This window comes from Arvicola amphibius, chromosome 12 (genome assembly GCF_903992535.2).
Source record: "Arvicola amphibius chromosome 12, mArvAmp1.2, whole genome shotgun sequence".
NCBI classification, from domain to species: Eukaryota; Metazoa; Chordata; class Mammalia; order Rodentia; family Cricetidae; genus Arvicola; species Arvicola amphibius.
Window position 1 is genome coordinate 20,503,259 of NC_052058.2, and position 19,102 is coordinate 20,522,360.

The 19,102-nt window shown below is 39.6% G+C and overlaps 1 protein-coding gene across 1 annotated transcript; it reads left to right on the plus strand.

Annotated features, from left to right (window-relative positions):
- The first annotated feature begins 5,023 nt into the window (after nt 1-5,023).
- Nucleotides 5,024-17,580, plus strand: LOC119827421 (pyrin and HIN domain-containing protein 1-like). The gene is made up of 7 exons (XM_038349098.1): nt 5,024-5,317; nt 10,118-10,402; nt 11,710-11,846; nt 13,015-13,173; nt 14,274-14,690; nt 15,653-15,838; nt 16,974-17,580. Exons 2-7 carry the CDS (start codon nt 10,138-10,140, stop codon nt 16,986-16,988), a joined length of 1,179 nt encoding a protein of 392 aa, XP_038205026.1. The 5' UTR covers nt 5,024-5,317; nt 10,118-10,137; the 3' UTR covers nt 16,989-17,580.
- Nucleotides 17,581-19,102: the final 1,522 nt, after the last annotated feature.

Here is a 19,102-nt window from a genome sequence, read left to right on the forward strand (position 1 = left end):
TTTAATACCCAGGTCACAATTTGCAAAGCATGGTTATCTTATTGTATGATAACCATATTCAGGACTCTCTAGGTGACCAATGTGTAATTCCTTTTAACAATTATACTAACATTAGTTGAAATAAGCAGCGCTTGGCACATCTAACTACTTGTGCTCCTAAGCAGTGCTCCTAATATAATTATAAACATACATAATCCTTGATGAAATTTTAGTTTGGATAACAGCAGTGTGGTAAAGCTATTTTCTAAGTTTTGTATTTTATCAGACTTGAACCACAAGGGATCATCAATATACAAAAATAAACCAGAAATGACAGACATCACAATTATTTGCAAGTGCTTTTGAGTTTTTTGAGTAACTTACCTGTTACTTTTGTTTTCTTTTGTCTTTTTTGCTTTTGCTTTTTTTGGTTGTTGTTGTTTTGTTTTGCTTTGTTTTGCTCTTTGTTTTTTGAGACAGGATTTCTCTGTGTAGCTTTGGAGCCTGTCCTGACCCTCACTTTGTAGACCAGGCTGGCCTCAAATTCACAGAGCTCCACCTGCCTCTGGCTCCCAAATGCTAGTATTAAGACATGTGCCACCACCACCTGGCTCACCTGTTACTTCTGGAGCAGAATTAAGAATCTCAAAATTTTAACCTCTTGGAAGTTTAGAAAAGCATATTTAAAATTTCTAAATAGATTTATCAACTTATATACAAATGTTTCCTGTGTATGTGGTAGTTTTATTTAATCATAATTAAAACATGACAATTTAAAAGACTTGAGTCTAGTCAGATGTGTGAGTGAGTCTTGACTGGGTTTTGTGAATGCTACTCGGGAACTCTACCAATTGATCTACATCCCTATTCCATGGCACTCTGACTGTACAATCCATTCTTTCAGGGCACCTTTAACTTACCCTCCTGTCATTCCCAGGCTTTTCCAGTGCCTCTAGAATCTTCCTGTTGTCTCCAGGATCCTCAAGTGTTTCCAGCAATACCATACAGGGTGATGATATACTGGGTGATATATATTCTTTTATTTACCTAAGTCACTAATTTTTATTAAATATATATTTTGAGATCATGCCCTAAGTTCATTTTAATACTCATGTACTAAAATCTACAATTCATTGAGCACCTAGCCAACTCTGTTTTATCTAGAATACAATTAGTCATTCATTTATCTTTGTTTTATTTTGGCTGTCATTTCTATTTTTTCCTACATGTATAAAGAACGTGTTATGTTAGGGTAAAAGGAATATAAAAACACATGGCATAACCAATCAGAATCAACCACCAGTTATTATTATTTATTTTGAATTGAGCTGATAACACCATTTTTTATAATGTAGGAAAATAGCCACATACAAAAAAATCTAAAAACAATCTTTAACTATCTGAAATTGTTCTCAAATGTCACACTACAGTATCTATTCCTTTTTAGTTTTGCCTTTTGTTGCACATAATGCGGAACAGCATTTCCTTTAAGATTTAATCACATGACACATATCTTTCTTTTCCAGATGCTTTAAAAGTTAGATAATGTACCTTGAAATGCCATTCAATCAACTAACAATGCATTAAATTTTTTTTTAATCTTTTATGTTGAAGGCCAGCTCTTATTTTTTAATTTATTTTTATTGTATTGGTGTTTTGCCTATATGTATATCAGTGTGAGGTTGTTGGATCCTGGAGTTACAGTTGTGAACTTCTGTGTGGTTACTGGGAATTGAACCCAGGACCCCTGGAAGAGCAGTCAGTGCTCTTAACCCCTGAGCCATCTCTCCATCTCCTAAACTAGTTTATTATCTTCAAAACTTTATGATTACTTCATTTATTTAGAAGATAATCTAACGTAATCTGACTTTAGTTTTTTTGGTCTGTACTATACCAGCAGTGAATAGCAAGAATGTATGCTCCTAACAACATCTTTCATTTCTCAGATAAGTCGCATCTCCCTAGTTCTCTGAACCATCATTCAAACATTCCCCACACAGACATGCCCACCATACTTTCCTTCCACCCTTTAGCCCAATGGGAACCTCCCACTCAACCCTTGTCTTAGGCACTGTAGCCCTTTCCTCTGTCCTGTGGCTCAGTGGCAGCATATCCTGTTCCTCCAGCTGTCTTCAAGCTGTGTAGGAGTGAATAGTGACTTCCATAGTTCAAAGCAAAGGAAGAAAGCTGATTCCCTGAGTAAAATCCAAGGTGAGGCAAGCATGAGAAAAGAGACATGAATGAGTCATGCTGACAGTCAATACAGATAAAAACAGATGTTTGTGGACGACTATTTCACAACTTATACAACTTCATCATTTTTTTTCTTCAGGATCATCAGAACTCATACAAGACACCTTAATTCGATTCAGTTATGGAAGCTTCGCAAAAGTCCTTCTTCAGAAAACCTGGACACGACAGAAAGGATGTTCATAAAGATCTAAGTACAGAAAGAGTCATATAAATACTTAGAAAAACAAGGCACATAAGTCAGCTCTTGGTGTTAGGAATCGCCATCCTTTCCTTATTCTTTTTAATTGTTTTGTGGATTCTGTGACTACTGTGTTTACATCACTTCCACCTAACACTTTCCTGCCTCCAGCTCTTCAGGTATCACAACCTCCCCCCTCAACTTTCTGTTGACTTCATGACGTCTTTTTCTTTATTATTCTTTAAAATACTTTAAAGTTACCTGAAGTTACTTTTAATTGAAAATACTTTATATTACCTTTAAGTAATCCCCAAACAAAAATTTGGTCATTTGAGCATCTTCCCAAATACAGCCTATCATTCCTCCTGACATGTTGTTTTCCCATCTATGCTGTTGCTTGGCTTTGACTAAGGTTTTCCTGCTATTTGCAACTTACGTGAGCTTATGTTTCAATTAATTAAGATGCCAACAACTTGAGAAATGCCTTACCCAGCTCCCAAACATTGTTGGCATGTATACAGCAAGAAAGCATCATCAAATTGTTTCCCAACCTCCAAGACTACAAGAATCAATATCTTTTATTTTTAAACCATTATGTCTATGAATTTAGAGTATGAAAACACAAAGTAGACAAAGATACTATGTCTTGGGGCTGGAGAGATGGCTCAGTGGTTAAGAGCATTGCCTGCTCCTCCAAAGGTCCTGAGTTCAATTCCCGGCAACCACATGGTGGCTGACAACCATCTGTAATGAGGACTGGTGCCCTCTTCTGACCTGCAGACATACACACAGACAGAATACTGTATAATAAATAAATAAATAAATATTTTTTTAAATTTTTTAAAAAGATACTATGTCTTGTCCATTATAGATGTGTGCAGAGACCAGTAAGTACAATAAATATGGATTTTCATCTACTCACATATTCCCTGCATATTATGTCATGAAGATGGAATAACAGTGCCAAATCTACCTGTATATAGTAGGTAAGACCTAGTTTGTATCACCCTAATGTCTACATGAAGACACACTCTGCCCTCCAGCCCCAACCTATGCTTTATCATTATACTGCTCAAAGTAGTAGGAAAGGCTAACAGAATCACTGTACTTTTTTATTGTTCACACAATAGAATAACCAGTATAATAGTGTCACAAATGGTATAGGGCTAATCAATGGCTTTCTGGAAGTATCTGAGTTCTGGAACACAGTAAGGTATCTATGTCTGGTACGGTACACCTGTTCAAAACCCTATCTATGGCTGGAGAGGTGCTAGGCCCTGGAAGTGCAGAAACTACTGCTGTTATTTTTGCTGTTGTTGTTGTAGACAGCCTGTTGTCAAACCACCTTCTTAATATTTGTGTTTTTATTCCTCAATGTATATTGCTGCTACCATGAAAATCAGGGTTCTCTTTAGAGTTCTTAATCATGTTAATGAAAGAATTTTGAAATGAACACTGAAGGTGGTTCAAGGACAATTCTCTTACTCTTTTAAAGAAAAATAATGAGGCATACAAGGTGTAATCTCAGTAAATGCCTGCAGTGGCAAGATTAAGAGGGAGAGCCATGCCTTACTGTGTTAAGGTCCATGTAAGCATGGTTGGTAGTGGAGGCCAGCGAGCAGCTACATGGGAGTAAGGGAGGTAGGCTTCAGAGAAAGCGAGAACTCCCATATTTTCAAGTAAACCTGGTTAGGTATCGAGACAGTATCAGAGAAAACGATAGAAAGCAAAAAAGGGAAATGTGTGATTTTTATGTAGAACTTGGAGCAGTGAGTCAGCTCAGTAGTGTTATGTGGGACGAGTTCTTTAAGTGGTTCGTGAGTGGAGGGACGTCTAGGAAGTGCAGGTTTGTTATTTCATTTAGGGGATAATTATTCCTGCCATCTCCTTAGCCTCTCTTTAGCTCGGCCTAAAGACCATTCTCCCAGCTGACGATTGTAGACCCGGATGAATTTTAAGAACGGCAGCAATAGTATGCAGTGCTCTAAACTTCGCAACTAATTAGACTATCAGTCTCCACCAAGGACCAGAGGTGGAAATCAGATTCTTTTGACCAGAAGGAAGTCATTTTCTCATAGTAATTACCTTTATCGCTGAAAAGGGCTGACTTTATTACAGGCAAGAGGAAGGCTGATGCCACAGTGCTTTTTCTTGATTGGAGGTTCAGGTGGTGTATTCATAGCAACATTATAGTCTGGGACATTCAAGGCTTGGGAATTAATAAAAAAGAGACTGCTGCATGGTGCACTAAAGCCAAAAGTGATTTTACCTCAGATTTTCTTTCAAACACGTTCAAGTGCAGCTGGCAACTGACATGGCCAAGTTCTCCTGCTGCAGCCTCATCCTGAGCAGAAAAGAAAGAGTGGCCTGGTGAGTCAGCTTTTCCTTTTGAGGTTTCATCTCATGCAAAGGAATAAATCTTGGACCTATAAGATTTGTAAGAAAAAAAACCAACAAAAACAACAGTGAAGTATAACGGTCTCTGGCTTTTCAAGGTAACTAAAAGGGATACAGGAAGAAACTGCTGAGTTTCAGAATCTGAGGAAATCGAAAGCTATGAACGCTGCTGGGTGGAGGTTCGTGGTTTCTTCTTTACTTACAAAACAACACGGCTTGACTCACTCAGGAAGGCTTAGACCATGAAGTAGTCTAATCTTGAATTTCTGTAGATTGCATTCTCCAGTGCTCAAGAGATTTATTAGCTTAGCTTCTCAAATGCACATGCACACGCGCACACACACGTGCACGCACACACACACACACACACACACACACACACACACACACCAACTGCCCCTCCAACACACTCTACAGAGAGGAAGAGAAAGAATAGGTGAAAAGAAACCTTGCATCCTACCCTGAAGAAGAGCTCAGAATCCTGACACCTCTGAAGAAACTTCCAGCAACGTGAGTTCTACCTGTTTTCTGTAGACATTTGTTACTTCTGTGAAAATCACAAGAACAGAGGGGAAAACCTTGCTGGTTCTTCTGGGGGAGGGGAGGTAGCTCCAGTCAGCAATGAACCTAGAGTAGCTGGGTTTGGAGGGTTCACTGAGGAAGATGGCAGACATATTTATTCCTCCACCACAGAGGAATGAGCCAAGAAAAATGCATTTTGCATATTTCAGATCATTTAATAAACTTCCTAAGTGTAAGCCCGAGCAAGTAGCAAGAGGAAGGTGTTAATTAACTTGGATCAGGAGTCCATGAATAGCTGCTGACTGTGGTAACTGACTGGGGCAAAGTCAAGATAGTGACAAGAAAAATTACCATGAGTGAAAAACACCTCTGGACATGGAATGGAATTTTCTAGTATCTCAGCCCTATATGGAGTGACAACCAACAGTCATGTGCAGTGGAAAGATGATCAGATTCATTGTATGTAAACACACACTGTTTTAACAATCTCATCAGCACATTCCAGATTCTCTTCTGTATGATAAAGATGGTATTTCAGTCATTGTTAGTTTGTGTTAACTTGAGATACTTGGTTTGGATGTTTTGTTTTTCTTTTTGCTTTCTGATGGTAGGATGTAAGGGGGTGACTTACAGAATATTTTAAAGAATCTATATACCATGGCAGAGTACCTCATGTGTACTTGAATAGAAGCTCTTAAATATTGATTTCAAAATTATAGGAATATTGGGCTGTAGTGAGGAGCTGCGGGCTGCGTTCCTGCCGCCCTGCTCCCGGCCACCGGCTAGCTTATGCCCCGAAATAACAACATTGGGCATCTTGCTAAGTTTATCAATTATGTTGCTAAGCTTTCTAAATCACTGCACAAAGCTTTCCTTATTTTTTTACATTTAGCAGTTGAGAAATATATTGCTAAATGCACCATGAAATTCTGGTCTATAGTATTAATATTAGATAAATCATTTATTTCTACTCCACCTATCTAAGATGCTGTCCTATCAAAAGGCCAAGGCAGTATCTTTAGTCAGCCAATGGCTTTCCTCTCTGAGACGAACGTGGTTAACTCATCCCAGTAAGCCACAGTCACGTGGTGATATACAGATTATTAGAAATGTGCTAATTAAGATGTGAGAGTTAACCAAGAAGAGGCAAGATATAATGGGCCAGGCAGTGTTTAAATGAATACAGTTTCCATGTAATTATTTCGGGGATTAGCCAAGCGGCCGGGAACTGGGCGGGACGCTGCCCACTCGGCGCTCATTTTTGCAACACAAATGGCCCTTAATTTTAGATGTCTCTCCCCATATTCCCTTGCACAATTCCTTCTCTCCTCCCTCTCTCCACTCCACTGACGCATCCACCCATAATTATCTAATCTATTGCCCTTTCTTAAGGAGAGCTCTCTCTTCACTGTAGTTGAGAGTTTCTCAACCTGTGGGTTAGTACTCCTGTGGGGGTTTGAAAGACACTTTCACAGACATCCTGCATACCAGATATTTACATTATAATTCATAACGGTAGCAAAGAGCAATGCAAATAACTTTAAGGTTGTGGGGCACCACATGAGGAACTGTACTAAAAGGTCACAGCATTAGGAAGATTGAGAACCACAGCTCTAGTCCTTCATAACTATCCTTTATCGTTCTACAGATTGTAGCTTGATTATCATTGACTTAACAATAGCGACATATCTTAAATAAACGTTAACAGAAGCTTTTACTTCACTGACTATGGCATTTATATTCAGGATGATAATTAATACTTTCCTTGTTTTTTCTTTCCTTGCTCTTGCTATAGTTATTTCATTTCTGACATGTCTGTATTCTCTGCCTTACTTTTTCTTTAGAAGTTATGCTTACAGATTAAGATGAAACCATTAGTGAACCATTACATCCTTTGCGTCAGCCCCCCCCTCCACGGCCCCCGCCATCAGCCATATATCCTTCCTGTTTTACCTCTCTTTGATCAAAGTTTCACTTATGACGCAGAGGCAAGACCAGCAAAGCCTGTGATTCTGTTCAGTCTTTACCCTGAGATAATATCAACTTCACTTATTGCTTTCTCACAATTAATTCTAATATCTTTTTCTATGTTTCTGGCTTTAGAAACTACTAAGGTTTATAGTATCAAACAATATACTTTGAGAATGTCTTATTTTTCATTTTGTCTAGGTTAAGATACTAGCAGCAGTTTTTTTTTGTTGTTGTTGTTTTTAACTCATGGCAAGTTGAAAGCATCAATTTATGCCAGTGGGACTGTATTGTCTGTATTTTTCTAGATGTATTTTCCCATCCAGTGTATGATACCTACAGATGGATATTAATGCCTGTTTCCTAAATACTATATTACCGGAAACTTCATTGAGATTGGGATCAGTACCACCAAATCAAGGCAGTAGTTCAACAACAAACATTATGGTTCACATGTAAGTGGACTGCACACAAAGTATACAAAATACTCATTCCTCCTGTATCACATATCATTATCTTTTGGAAATGATGTGTTTTTTTTTTACAAATTATTAAACAAATTAAAACTTCATATTTTTTTGGTGTTGTTGTTTTGTTTGTTTTTTGAGATGGTGTTTCTCTGTGTAGCCTTGACTCTGTAGAGCTGACTGGCCTTGAGCTCACAAAGATCCACGTGCCTCTGCCTCCTGAGTACTGGAACTAAAGGCGTGTGCCACTACCACCCAGCTTAAAACTTAACACTTCTAAAACCTTTTGGTTTATGACATAATGGAACAGTGTATATAAAGTCCATACACTATTGCTTAAGGTAAATTGCTGTTGATAGTGAATTCTAATCTTGTCCTTGAATCTTTACAGGTGATCTAGCTGTGATGGCTAGTTTCAAGTCAGCATGACACAAACTAGAGTCGTTTTTGTAAAACAGGACCTTAACAGAGAAAATGTCCCTACCAGACTGGCCCTTGGGTATGCCTGTAGAGTATTTTCTTGATTGGTGATTGATGTGGAGGGCCCAATTCACTGTCAACAGTGCCATCAGTGGGCTGGTAGTCCTGGGTGCTATAACAAAGCAGGCTGAACAAGCCATGGGGAACAAGCCAGTAAGCAGCACTCTTCTATGAGCTAAGGAGGAAAGAGCTTACTTTGGCTTAACTTCCACACCACACTCTATCATTAAGTGAAATTAGGGCAGGATTTTAAGATAAGAATCTGGAGACTGTAATGCCTTCCTTACGAGGTTGTTTTTGGTCATTGTTTGATCACAGTAATAGAACCCCTAAAACAGTAGTCTTCAGGTCTGAGGGTTTACAGAGTGCTCACTCTCTTTGATATCGTTAATCATCATAACTGCCACGTGTCACTAGATGGATTTTCCTTCACTGTATTGGCCTTTTCAACTAGATGGTGCTTAACTCTTCTCAAAGGGAAAGCAGTAAAGAGACCCGGAAATGTAACATTCCCATTATACAAGAGATATACAAATCATAATTCTTAACACAAATGACCCATAATTAAAGATAATTCCTAACCCAAATAATTCCTAAACAAATGATTTAAGCTAACTTGGAATCCATCCATATACTGAGTCACCAAGGAAATACACAAACGGCTAATCAGCTCCAAACTCATGAGACTGTTTTTTCAGGCATTTTTGGAAGTTTCCAGAAGACAAGTCTCTTTTTTTTTTCTTCTTAAAAGTTACCATGGGGAGGCAGACAGGAAGAAATGTGAGAATGACAATGAGACTCTAATTAGCTACATCCCAAAGCAGGAAAAGTGACAGAAGACCCTACAGCGTCCCATACTAGGTATAAAGAAATGAATACAAAGACAATCATTCAAGGCCTCCCAAGTTATTTTAAGGGACAAGGGGTTTTTTTGTTGTTGTTATTTAACAAATTGAGGAAGTGTTGGAAGATTTAAACTGAACATAATCATGGCTTATAAGCAGAAAACAGACTCAATGAACAAATAAATCTGACTCTTGATATCAAAACATAAGAGAAGAGACACAAACAACTGTTGACATAATCCTACCCAATAAATTCTGTGGCCTGACTCTAGAAAGTATGTATATGTTCAGCACAGTAACAGTCATATGGGCATAGAGGACCTTGAGACCAGCATTCAACACCATGGGAAGCATAATGCCAGTGAGAGATGTTTAGAGCCATGTGAGCAAGTGTCAGTGCCCCCAGCAAGGGCCGTTGTGTTGTAGCCGACCAATATTCGTGCATACGCAGCCCCTCTGCACATAAGGCACTTCAGCCAAGAGTGTGAGAAGAGTCAGGAACCCACTGGCAGATATCCAGAGATAGGCTACAACATCAGTGAATATTAGAAAGAAGATTTAGAATTTCAGCACTTCTGGTGGTGTAAATGCAAATGGTCCCCAAAGGCTCATAGATTTGGATGTCGGGTCACCAGGATTAGAAGGTGTGGCCTTGTTGTAAGAGATGTGGGGCCTTGTTGTGAAAAGTACGTCACTGGGGGTAGGCTTTGAGGTTTCAAAAGACCAAGCAAGCCAGGTACAGTGGCTGTGTTTTCCTGATGCCTGTGGATCAAGATGTAGCACTTTCAGCTGTTTCTCCAGCCCTATGCCTCCCCGAATGCTGTTGTTAACAGGGAAGAATTTTCTAGACTTGTTTTCATCAGATTAGGTCTACACTCATTTTGCAAAGTGGCACATCTGGTTATTAACTCTATTTCCCATAAATGCAACGATGGCCACTGTGGCACTGGTCATTCCCTCACCCAGAAGTATCTTGGTTTTGACACCGTCTGTGAATGTGTGTAATTCTGTATACTCTTCTCATTTAGGTTCACCTGCAGTTTGAGAAATGGTGAATGACTACAAGAAAATTGTTCTTCTGTCAGGACTAAAGGGTATCAGTGACCATAATTTTAAAATAGTTAAGTCCTTGTTGAGCAAAGAACTAAAACTAAATAGAAAAGCACAATATGCTTATGACAGAATTAAGATCGCTGACTTGATGGAGGACAAGTTTCCAAAAGATGCTGGAATAGACGCACTGGTAGAACTGTATAAAGAGATTCCAGAACTTGAAGACCTTGCTGATGAACTCAAAAGAGAGAAGGCAAAAGGTAATATGGGAGCACCCTGGATGCCCATCCTTTCTTCAACTTCTCCAAAAGCATGCTAGCTCTATGTAGTGATCATAACTGACATAGCCTTTCACATTGTGTGACACAGGGTCTATAGAATGACAACATTTCAGATGACAAACATATTAATAACTTATAAAACTTCCTTCTGACAAAGAATTCTGTTTGGGGGTTAAATATCTTTGAGGGAATTAGGACAAATAAAAATGCAGAAGTTGTTAGAAGAGACAAGACCTTCTTCTACTGTATAAAGATGAAAAAACTATAAAGATAGGAATATTTTTTTAAAAATATTTAAATCAATTAGTACTGCTGCTCCATTAAGATACTCAACATTATCTATTCAAAAAAGAAAATAAACAAAACAAATAAAAACATACTCAATAATTAAGTGAATGTCTACCTCCCAGAGATAGGAAGTAATTCTATTTTATAAAGTCATCAGGCTTAAAAGAAAAAAGAAAGAAAAAGGAATGACTAATTTTTGCATAGAGACTCCCATATATGATTCTAGTGATCAGGAGGCTGAAACAGGAAGATAGTGAGTTTAAGACCAGTCTGGTCTGTGTAGCTAGACTCTATATCAGAACAAACACACAAAAAAATTTAACAAATTAATAGATAAAACCAAACAGAAACAAAATGTAGGAAGTCAAAGCAACTATAAACATTTTGTCATGCCACAAATGAGATCATTTCTTTCAATGGTTCTCTAAACCAGAGTGATCGCCTACAGAAGATGGTTTGTCAGTGATTACCATTATAAGCATTTAGAGGCCAGAGGTCAACAGTGTGTCTTCATCTATTGCTTTCTAGCCTGTTATTAAAGAAGGGTCTCTTATTGAATAAGAGGATCTCATTTTCAGCTAAATAGCAAGATAGAATATGTCTACATCAGTCTGCTCAGCCTGGGATTCTAAGTTGCCACCAGACAGCTGAATTCGGGTCTCCATGCTTGCAGGGCAAGGGCTTAACCCAATGAACCATCTCCCCCGATCTAAACTTTAAATTAGTAAAAAACAAAACTGTAGAATAAGAAGGTTGGGTAGGACTTGACTGATGGACACAGGAGTCCCCAGGATGGAAAGACTGTGTCCATCACACCTAGAGAGGACCGTACCTGAGACAGTCCTGTGAAGGCCACCTTGGGGCCCCTTTAAGCTTCCAAAGCAAAGGTAGGCAAGCACAGTAAGCTAAGCAGTAGCAGAGAACAAACAGTACTGAATGAACTCCAGCTGTCTCAGACCAGCATCCCTGAGTTTACTGCGTTTTCTCTCCTGTTTCAGCTAAAAGGAAAGAGACAGAGAAAAGCATACCTGAGGCAAAAAGACACAGGCGAGATGAACCCAGTACTTCTCAACCTGTGTCCACCAAACATGAAGATTCAAAACCAGGATCAGGCAGGAGTACACGGAACTCACAGGTATGTTGGCTAAGCTTCCAAAGGAAAATCTGCCAAGGTTCCTCCCCTTTTTACCATTGTGTGGACATTTTCTTTGTCTGTCTCATCACAGGATCTAGTAAAAATAGAGGTTTAGAGTAACCAGTTTGAGGCTTACTGGTCAGGACTACTGCATTCTTTAACTCGTATCATGTAATTCTCTGTGATGGGAATAAAAAATCATTTCTCAGGCAAACGAGATGGCCCAGCAGGTAAAGGTGCTTACTGACTCACTGATGACTTGTATTAAATTCCCAGACTTCACATATTAGAGCAAGAGAACTAACCCCCATGAAATGTCTTCTGACCTCCGCATGGCCTCAGTGGTACATCTACCCAAACAGGCACAGTAGAGGAATATAAAGCAGGTTAAATCATTGTTCCTCTTTCAACCATTACTGAAATAGTAGTCAGTCAAGCGGCATAGCATATCAAAGCTTCTGAAATGATGTCAAACCTCAACTCAGGCTTTCTAAATGTAGTCCTGCTCTTCTGACACCACAGAGATGCACAAAAAGTGATGTAAATGAAATGTTTGTTCCTGTATGAGGCAATTCGACCTGATTCACTGTCCAGAGGATGTTGTTCTCAAGGGTGATATGTTGATTCTTTTGGTGTTAAAGTTACTGTGCTTCATTTAACATTGAAAACCATGACTGTGGGTTCAGAATAAAGCTCAATAGGAGAGAACAGCTTAGCATGCACAAGACTCGGGGTGTAGTTTCCAACAGAAAAAGGGAAAGAGAAAATGAATGGTTATCAAGAGAATAAGAAGATCACTGAGAGAAGGGGAAACAAACCCACAAAATATGAGGACGACAGTTCTGTCATATGATTAAACGCTCACCATATTATCAAATGCTATGTCTATGCCTCAGTTAAAATAAATCTTTTTTCTTGAGAGGGTATACCATTTGAAATCATTTTGATCTCAATAGACTAAATGCAGTAGTTTAATATAACTAGAGTTGCTAGAGGTCAGTTAAACGACTTTAAATGGATGCCTCCAGAAATACTGAACTGTTGCAAATGCCTCAGGGGCCTCCCAAACCATCACACATGTTTGACAGACTCCTTAGGTGTCTGCAGCAATAGCCTCTAACAGCCTCCTGACCCCTCTAGCGCCATCCATTCCTCCCATATTGTCCAGGCTCCCCGGTTAGCTCCAGCAACTGCTTCTAAGAGAGACCAAGCCACTCAAGTATCTCCAGAAACATCATCTCGCGGGGTCCAAACCCTCCAAGTGCCTCCAACCTCAGCATCCAGCAGTGCCCAGGCCCCTGGAGTGTTCCTAGCAATACCAGCCAAGGTAATTTTCTGTTTTCACAATATAACAATGGAGACTGCTACAACTTGCAGCTAGCTCATTCATCCCTATCCTAACCCTCTTTCTGTTGCTGCAATGAAACATTCTGAACAAAAGGAACTTGAGAAGGAAAGGGAGTATTTTGGTTTACGCTTCCATCATTGAGGGAGGCCAAGTCAGGAACTCAAGGTGGGAACATAAAGGAAGAGATTGAGAAGAGACCATGAAAGAACACTGCTCACTAACTTGTTCTTCCTGACTTGCTCAGCTTGTTTTCTCATATAATATAGGAACATCTGGCTGAAGTGGCACCACCCACAGAGAGCTGGGACTTCCCTCATCAGTCATTAATAACAACAACAACAAAAAAAAAATTGTCCTACGGACAGGCTCCAGAGCCAATCTAATGGAGAAAATTTCTCAATTCCCTCTTTCTGGTAATTCTACTTTGTGTCAAGTCACCAAAAACTAACAAGTAAAATCAGCAGTGAACAGGGAAAATACCTGTCTCAGACAGGTGTAAAGCAAAGACTGTCACCATAAGATGTCCTCCACTCTCCTCGACTCACACACATGCAAACATTCTTACACTCATACACATGGGAAGAAAACAGATTTTAAAATATTTAACATAATATTTAATATATGTTGAACTGACAATCAAGCAACGAATATCAATGTAAATGATTTTATTATATGAAACAATCCATGAATAGCTTGTAAAGGTAATTCTGTGTGGGTATGATTTTTAGACTGTTTCTAGTCTTTTCTGTACCTGCAGAAAATACTAAAGACACCTATAACTAAACTGCCTTCATTTCTAAAGGAAGTGTATGATAGTTGCTCCCTAAGTCCTGTGCACTTTTTCTCAGCTGCTGCTATCATATTGTGAGTTACTATGTAGGGTACCTTGGCTTCATCTGCCAAGACTAGAGAGATGTATATAAAATCCCCTTATCTACTACATACGATTAGTACAAGCTGCCATTATTACTTATATCTCCATGAACTAAGTTATACCATGCCAGCTATTGTTAAGATTTTTCCTTTGTTCTACCCAATCAGCTGTCTGTGCCATTTTTTTCTGTATACATTCTGTGCAGAAACCAAGACTGAAGACTGTACCTGAGCAACCTTCTGAGGAAAATGGTCCCCACCGAAGTCCCAAAAAAGTGATGGTGTTAAAAGCAACAGAACCATTCACATATGACCTGAGAGGAGAGAAAATGATGTTCCATGCCACAGTGGCCACTGAGGTTGAATTCTTCAGAGTGAAGGTGTTTGATATTGTCCTGAAGGAGAAGTTCATCCCCAACAAAGTCATTACCATCTCAAATTACATTGGTCGCAATGGCTTCATAAATATATACAGTGCCACCAGTGTGTCAGAGGTAAATGGTAACCAATCTATGGATATCCCAACTACATTAAGACAAAGAGCCAATGCAACACCTAAAATCAATTATCTTTGCTCAAAAAGAAGAGGAATATTTGTGAATGGAGTGTTTATGGTAAATAAGGTAAGCCACCGCATTATTCTGTAAAATGTCTCATGCAATCTCAGATTTTCAGTCTTACCTTGCCAAATGATAATGGTTAGCTTACTGCATGCCAAAACTAAAGGCCTTCTTGATCAGTGTTGGGGACTAGGGTTTCCTGTCTTTAAGTGTGAAAAGCAGTCTCAATATACTTCTCAGGGTACCATGATGAAAACTGTTTTTCTTAGAAAGCGATTCACCAAGAGACTGACATTTTTCAAGCAATACCATCTATTTTTTACTATGCATGGACATTTACATTAACACTTGTATCATTAAGATTTTGTTTCTTTGAGTTCCTCACCTCCAAATTATTGAGAATTTGATGGTGAAGGGGAGTTGGCCACCTAAGATAGGGCGTAGTTTATAACAACCAGAATACAAACCAAAATATACTCTTCTGCCCAGAATGCACCAGGTTGAAAAACCTGGGTTCTTTCTTTCTTCCTGTTAGGAATAGTAATAGCAAAGGAATGTCTCAGCTGTGTTGAAGTTGCCCGTGAGAATGGGGGTAAGCAGGTCAAAGGCAAAAGCTTCTTTCTTCTGAGTCCTCTTCTTTATGCTTCCATCAGGTGTGGCCCAGATTTAAAACTGGGTCTACTGACCTCAAGTGATCTGAATTTAGGATCAGCCTTGCCACCTCAAATGATCCAATCAAGAATAATCCCCTACTTATGTTTCCAACTGCTTGAGTTTTTGTTGACTCCAGATATGGTCATGTTGACAGCCAAGATAAGCCATCACGGTCAATATTAAACCTTAAAAAAGGTTACATATCGGGATTGGCAATGCAAAATATCTGAAGCTGTTTTGCCCCCCAGGTCTCAACTGACAGCTCCATTTTTCCTGCCCTAGCCGCCAAGATTCTGCCAACCCCCTTTACTTCTCATGACATGACAGTGTCTGGCCATTTCTCAGAAGATGGGTATTACTTTCTTTTACAGAGACACGAGACGAAGGAGTTCATTTGCTATGAAATCCAAGATAACACAGGGATGATGGAAGTGGTGGTCTATGGACGACTGACCAGTGTTAACTGTAATCCAGGAAATAAACTTAGACTCGTGTGCTTTGAATTAACAGATGAGGGTAAAGTGCACCTGAGATCTACGAGGCACAGCAACATGAAGGTGCGTGCTCTAGGGGAACATCCTCCGTCCCAGAAATCATGTTTTTAATATTATAGTAAAACCACTGAAGTTATTACATAGATAATTCAACAGGTAAAAGGAAGAAAGTTTTCAGTTAATATATGTAAACATCCCTTTCTGTCCTTTAAATTATGATCATTTTAATCATAGAAAATGATGGAAATTCAGAAAGAGTCTCAAAAGCCATTATGTTATTGGTAGGGCATGGTGACTCACACTTTTAATTCCACCACTCAGGAGACTGAGGTAGATGGATGGATCTCTGTGGGTTGGAGGCTAGCCTGGTCCCCACAATGACTTCTAAGCCAGCCCAGTGCCAAAACAACTAGCTATTTTGTCCTAAGTTAATTAATGAAAATATTGAATTTATTAAAGCAGAGAGATTATCCAATAAGTATGTGACTTCAATTAAGAGATGTGTATCACATTCTGGCTCTGTGGTTTTTCAAATTGACTAATGACATGAAGAAACTAACGATCCTAATCTACACCATAGAAATCGTGTCCATCACTGAGGCTCATCGGCAGAACTCACATCACATGTATTCTTAGCAGGACACCTGGAGCACATTAGACCATAAAGAAACCAGAATCCATGCTCTTGTCCCTCTGATGCACACATCCCAGCAGGATTCCTTGTATAGTAAAGCCAGCCTAAGATTGTAGTAGAAATAAATGAAATATAGGAGCTGACCTCCTGAGTCGTACGGTAATGTTATTAGAGTCCCCAGTTCTCAGGACCATTGTCAGCATTCTCAACCCTCCTCACAGCTGTGGCACGAGGCACGCATTTTGCTCAGTCTTCCTGCCCTCCTGCCCAGTGAGATCCCTCCATGCAACCCTTGCCATTAGGTGCTGCGCCTTCTTCTCTTCCGATGCATCATGACAGCGCATGCTTTTCCACCTTCACTCATACTGGGTAGTAGTAAAGAGCTCATGTTGCAGTCTCAAGCAAAGACCAAAATCTGACTGCAGGGATAGAAAAATCATTTAAAGAAGCTGGCAATGTGAGAAACGAGGGGTAGCTCATAGAGACGAGACAGTGTGCATAAAGGGGGGAGGGTGTGGCCAGCTCCATCAAAACCAATCTGACATCATCACTTTCTTCTTCAAGGTCATCAAGGCTTAGAAACGAGAAGCAACCACTCTATCCTGCTTCAATTGTGAAACTTCGTGAACTTGCACTGTGGAGACTTGGACACCTCTGATGTTTATAGAGATAAGATCTAGTCCCAACTACAGATAAAGATCATATATGTAACAGATAGAAGTCAGTTCTTTGCTCTAGGAAATGGTGATTTTAATTTTATCCTTTCTCCATTTTTTGTATTTTAATTAGATAATTTGATTTTATAATGCTTATACGTTGAAAAGAAGGAAAGCCTTTTACTCTGAATCAAGTACTTCTGCAATTTCTTCCATTTGTTACTTGCTTTAAAAACTTGATCATTCCTGTTCGTTCCTTTCCCCACTCCCCATCCACAATAGGATGTCTATTCTATTTCCCCTCCACAGTGAAATTCATGTTTTCTGCCCTTGAGCTTTCCTTGATACTTGGCTTCTCTGGGTCTGTAGTTTATAGAATGGCTATTTTTTGCTTTATGATTAATATCTGCTTAAAAGTGACTACATACCATGTTTGTCTTTTTGCGTCAAGGTTACCTTACTCAGGAGGATCTTTTCTAGTTCCATCCATTTGCCAAAAATTTCATGATGTAATTGTTTTTAACAGCTGGATAACACTCCATTGTGTAACTGTACCATTCTTTGGTTGAGGGACATCTTGGTTATTTCAGTATCTGGCTATTATAAATAAAGCTGTTGCACAAATGTGCTTGTGGTATATGTACAGGTGGGGGAGGATAGAGGGAGGGACAACTGGAATTGGGAGACACCTCTGGTGGTTTTAAAGAAAATGACCCCCAAAAGTAGTGACACTATTAGAAACTATAGCTTTGTTAGAGTAGGAGTGCCCTTGTACTAGGAAGCGTGGGAATGACCTTGAAGTCTCCTTTGCTCAAGCTAACTCAATGTAACACACAATTCACTTCCTGTTGCCTTTTGATCAAGATGTCGAAACCTCAACTCCTTCTCCAGCATCCTGCTGCCATGTTGTGCCATGAGGATAAGGGACTAAACCTCCGAAACTGTAAGCCACCCCAATTAAATATTTTTCTTTATAAGAGTTTTCATGGTCTTGGTGTCTCTTCACAGTAATAGACACCCAAAGACACCTAGTGCAGTGGAAACTTAATAATCTAGAAGGGTAACCCTAGCTAAGACGCTTAGCAATGGAGGATAGAAAGCCTGAACTGGCTTTCTCCTGTAACCAGGCAAGACTTCCAGTGGAAGGATTGAGACACCAACCCAGGCAAAGACCTTCAACCTACAATTTTCCCTGCTTACAAGATATGTTGGGGTAAAGGAGAAGCAGAAATTGTGGGAGTGGTCAACCAATAACTGGTCCAGCTTGAGACCCATTCCTTAAGAAGGAGTTCACCCCCTGGCACTGCTTGTAGGGCCAGAACACAGAGGTGAGAAAGCACAGAGACCCAGGAAAGAACTACACATGATTGGGGGAAAAACATCAATGAAGTGATTCCTAATGATATTCTGCTATACTAATAGATTTGTGCCTAGCCCAGTGGTCATACTTTACCCAGCAAGTGATGGAAATTTCTGATGCAGAGAGCCACATCCAAACATTAGACAAAACCCAGGGAATCCTGTGGAGGAAGAGGAAGGATTTTAGGAGCCAGAGGGGTCAAGGACACCTTGAGAAAACCCACAAAACTAACTAACTCAGGCTCATAGAGACTGACCCAAAGACCAGGGAGTCTTCATGGGACTAATTTAGACCCTCTGCAACTATGCTGAAGTTATGTAGCTTAGTCTTCTTTTGGGATTCCTAACAGTGGAAGCAAGGGCTGTCTCTGACTCTGTTGCCTGCTTTCCAGACCCTTTCCTTCTACCAGGTTGCCTCACTCAGCCTTAATAGCGCGAGAGGTGCCTTGCCTCACTGTGACTTTATATACCCTGGCTGGTTGATATCCATGGGAGGCTGCCCTTTTCTGAAGAGAAATGGGAGAGGAGCAGATAAGAGTAAAGATGGGGCAAGAGCTGGGAGAAGAGGGAAGAAGGGAAACTTTGCTCAGGATGTCAAAACAAAAATAAATTAATAGCTGGGTCTGGAGATCAGGGTGGAGTAAATACGTTTCATGAAATATTTATGCTTTGGGTGTA

What these genes read in the sequence shown, in the direction of transcription:
- LOC119827421 (XM_038349098.1), top strand. Translation starts at nt 10,138, where the DNA reads ATGGTGAATGACTACAAGAAAATTGTTCTTCTGTCAGGACTAAAGGGT. An exon ending in CAAAAGAGAGAAGGCAAAAG is followed by an intron (nt 10,403 to 11,709) that starts GTAATATGGGAG and finishes CTCCTGTTTCAG; the next exon opens with CTAAAAGGAAAGAGACAGAG. An exon ending in GAGTGTTTATGGTAAATAAG is followed by an intron (nt 14,691 to 15,652) that starts GTAAGCCACCGC and finishes TTTCTTTTACAG; the next exon opens with AGACACGAGACGAAGGAGTT.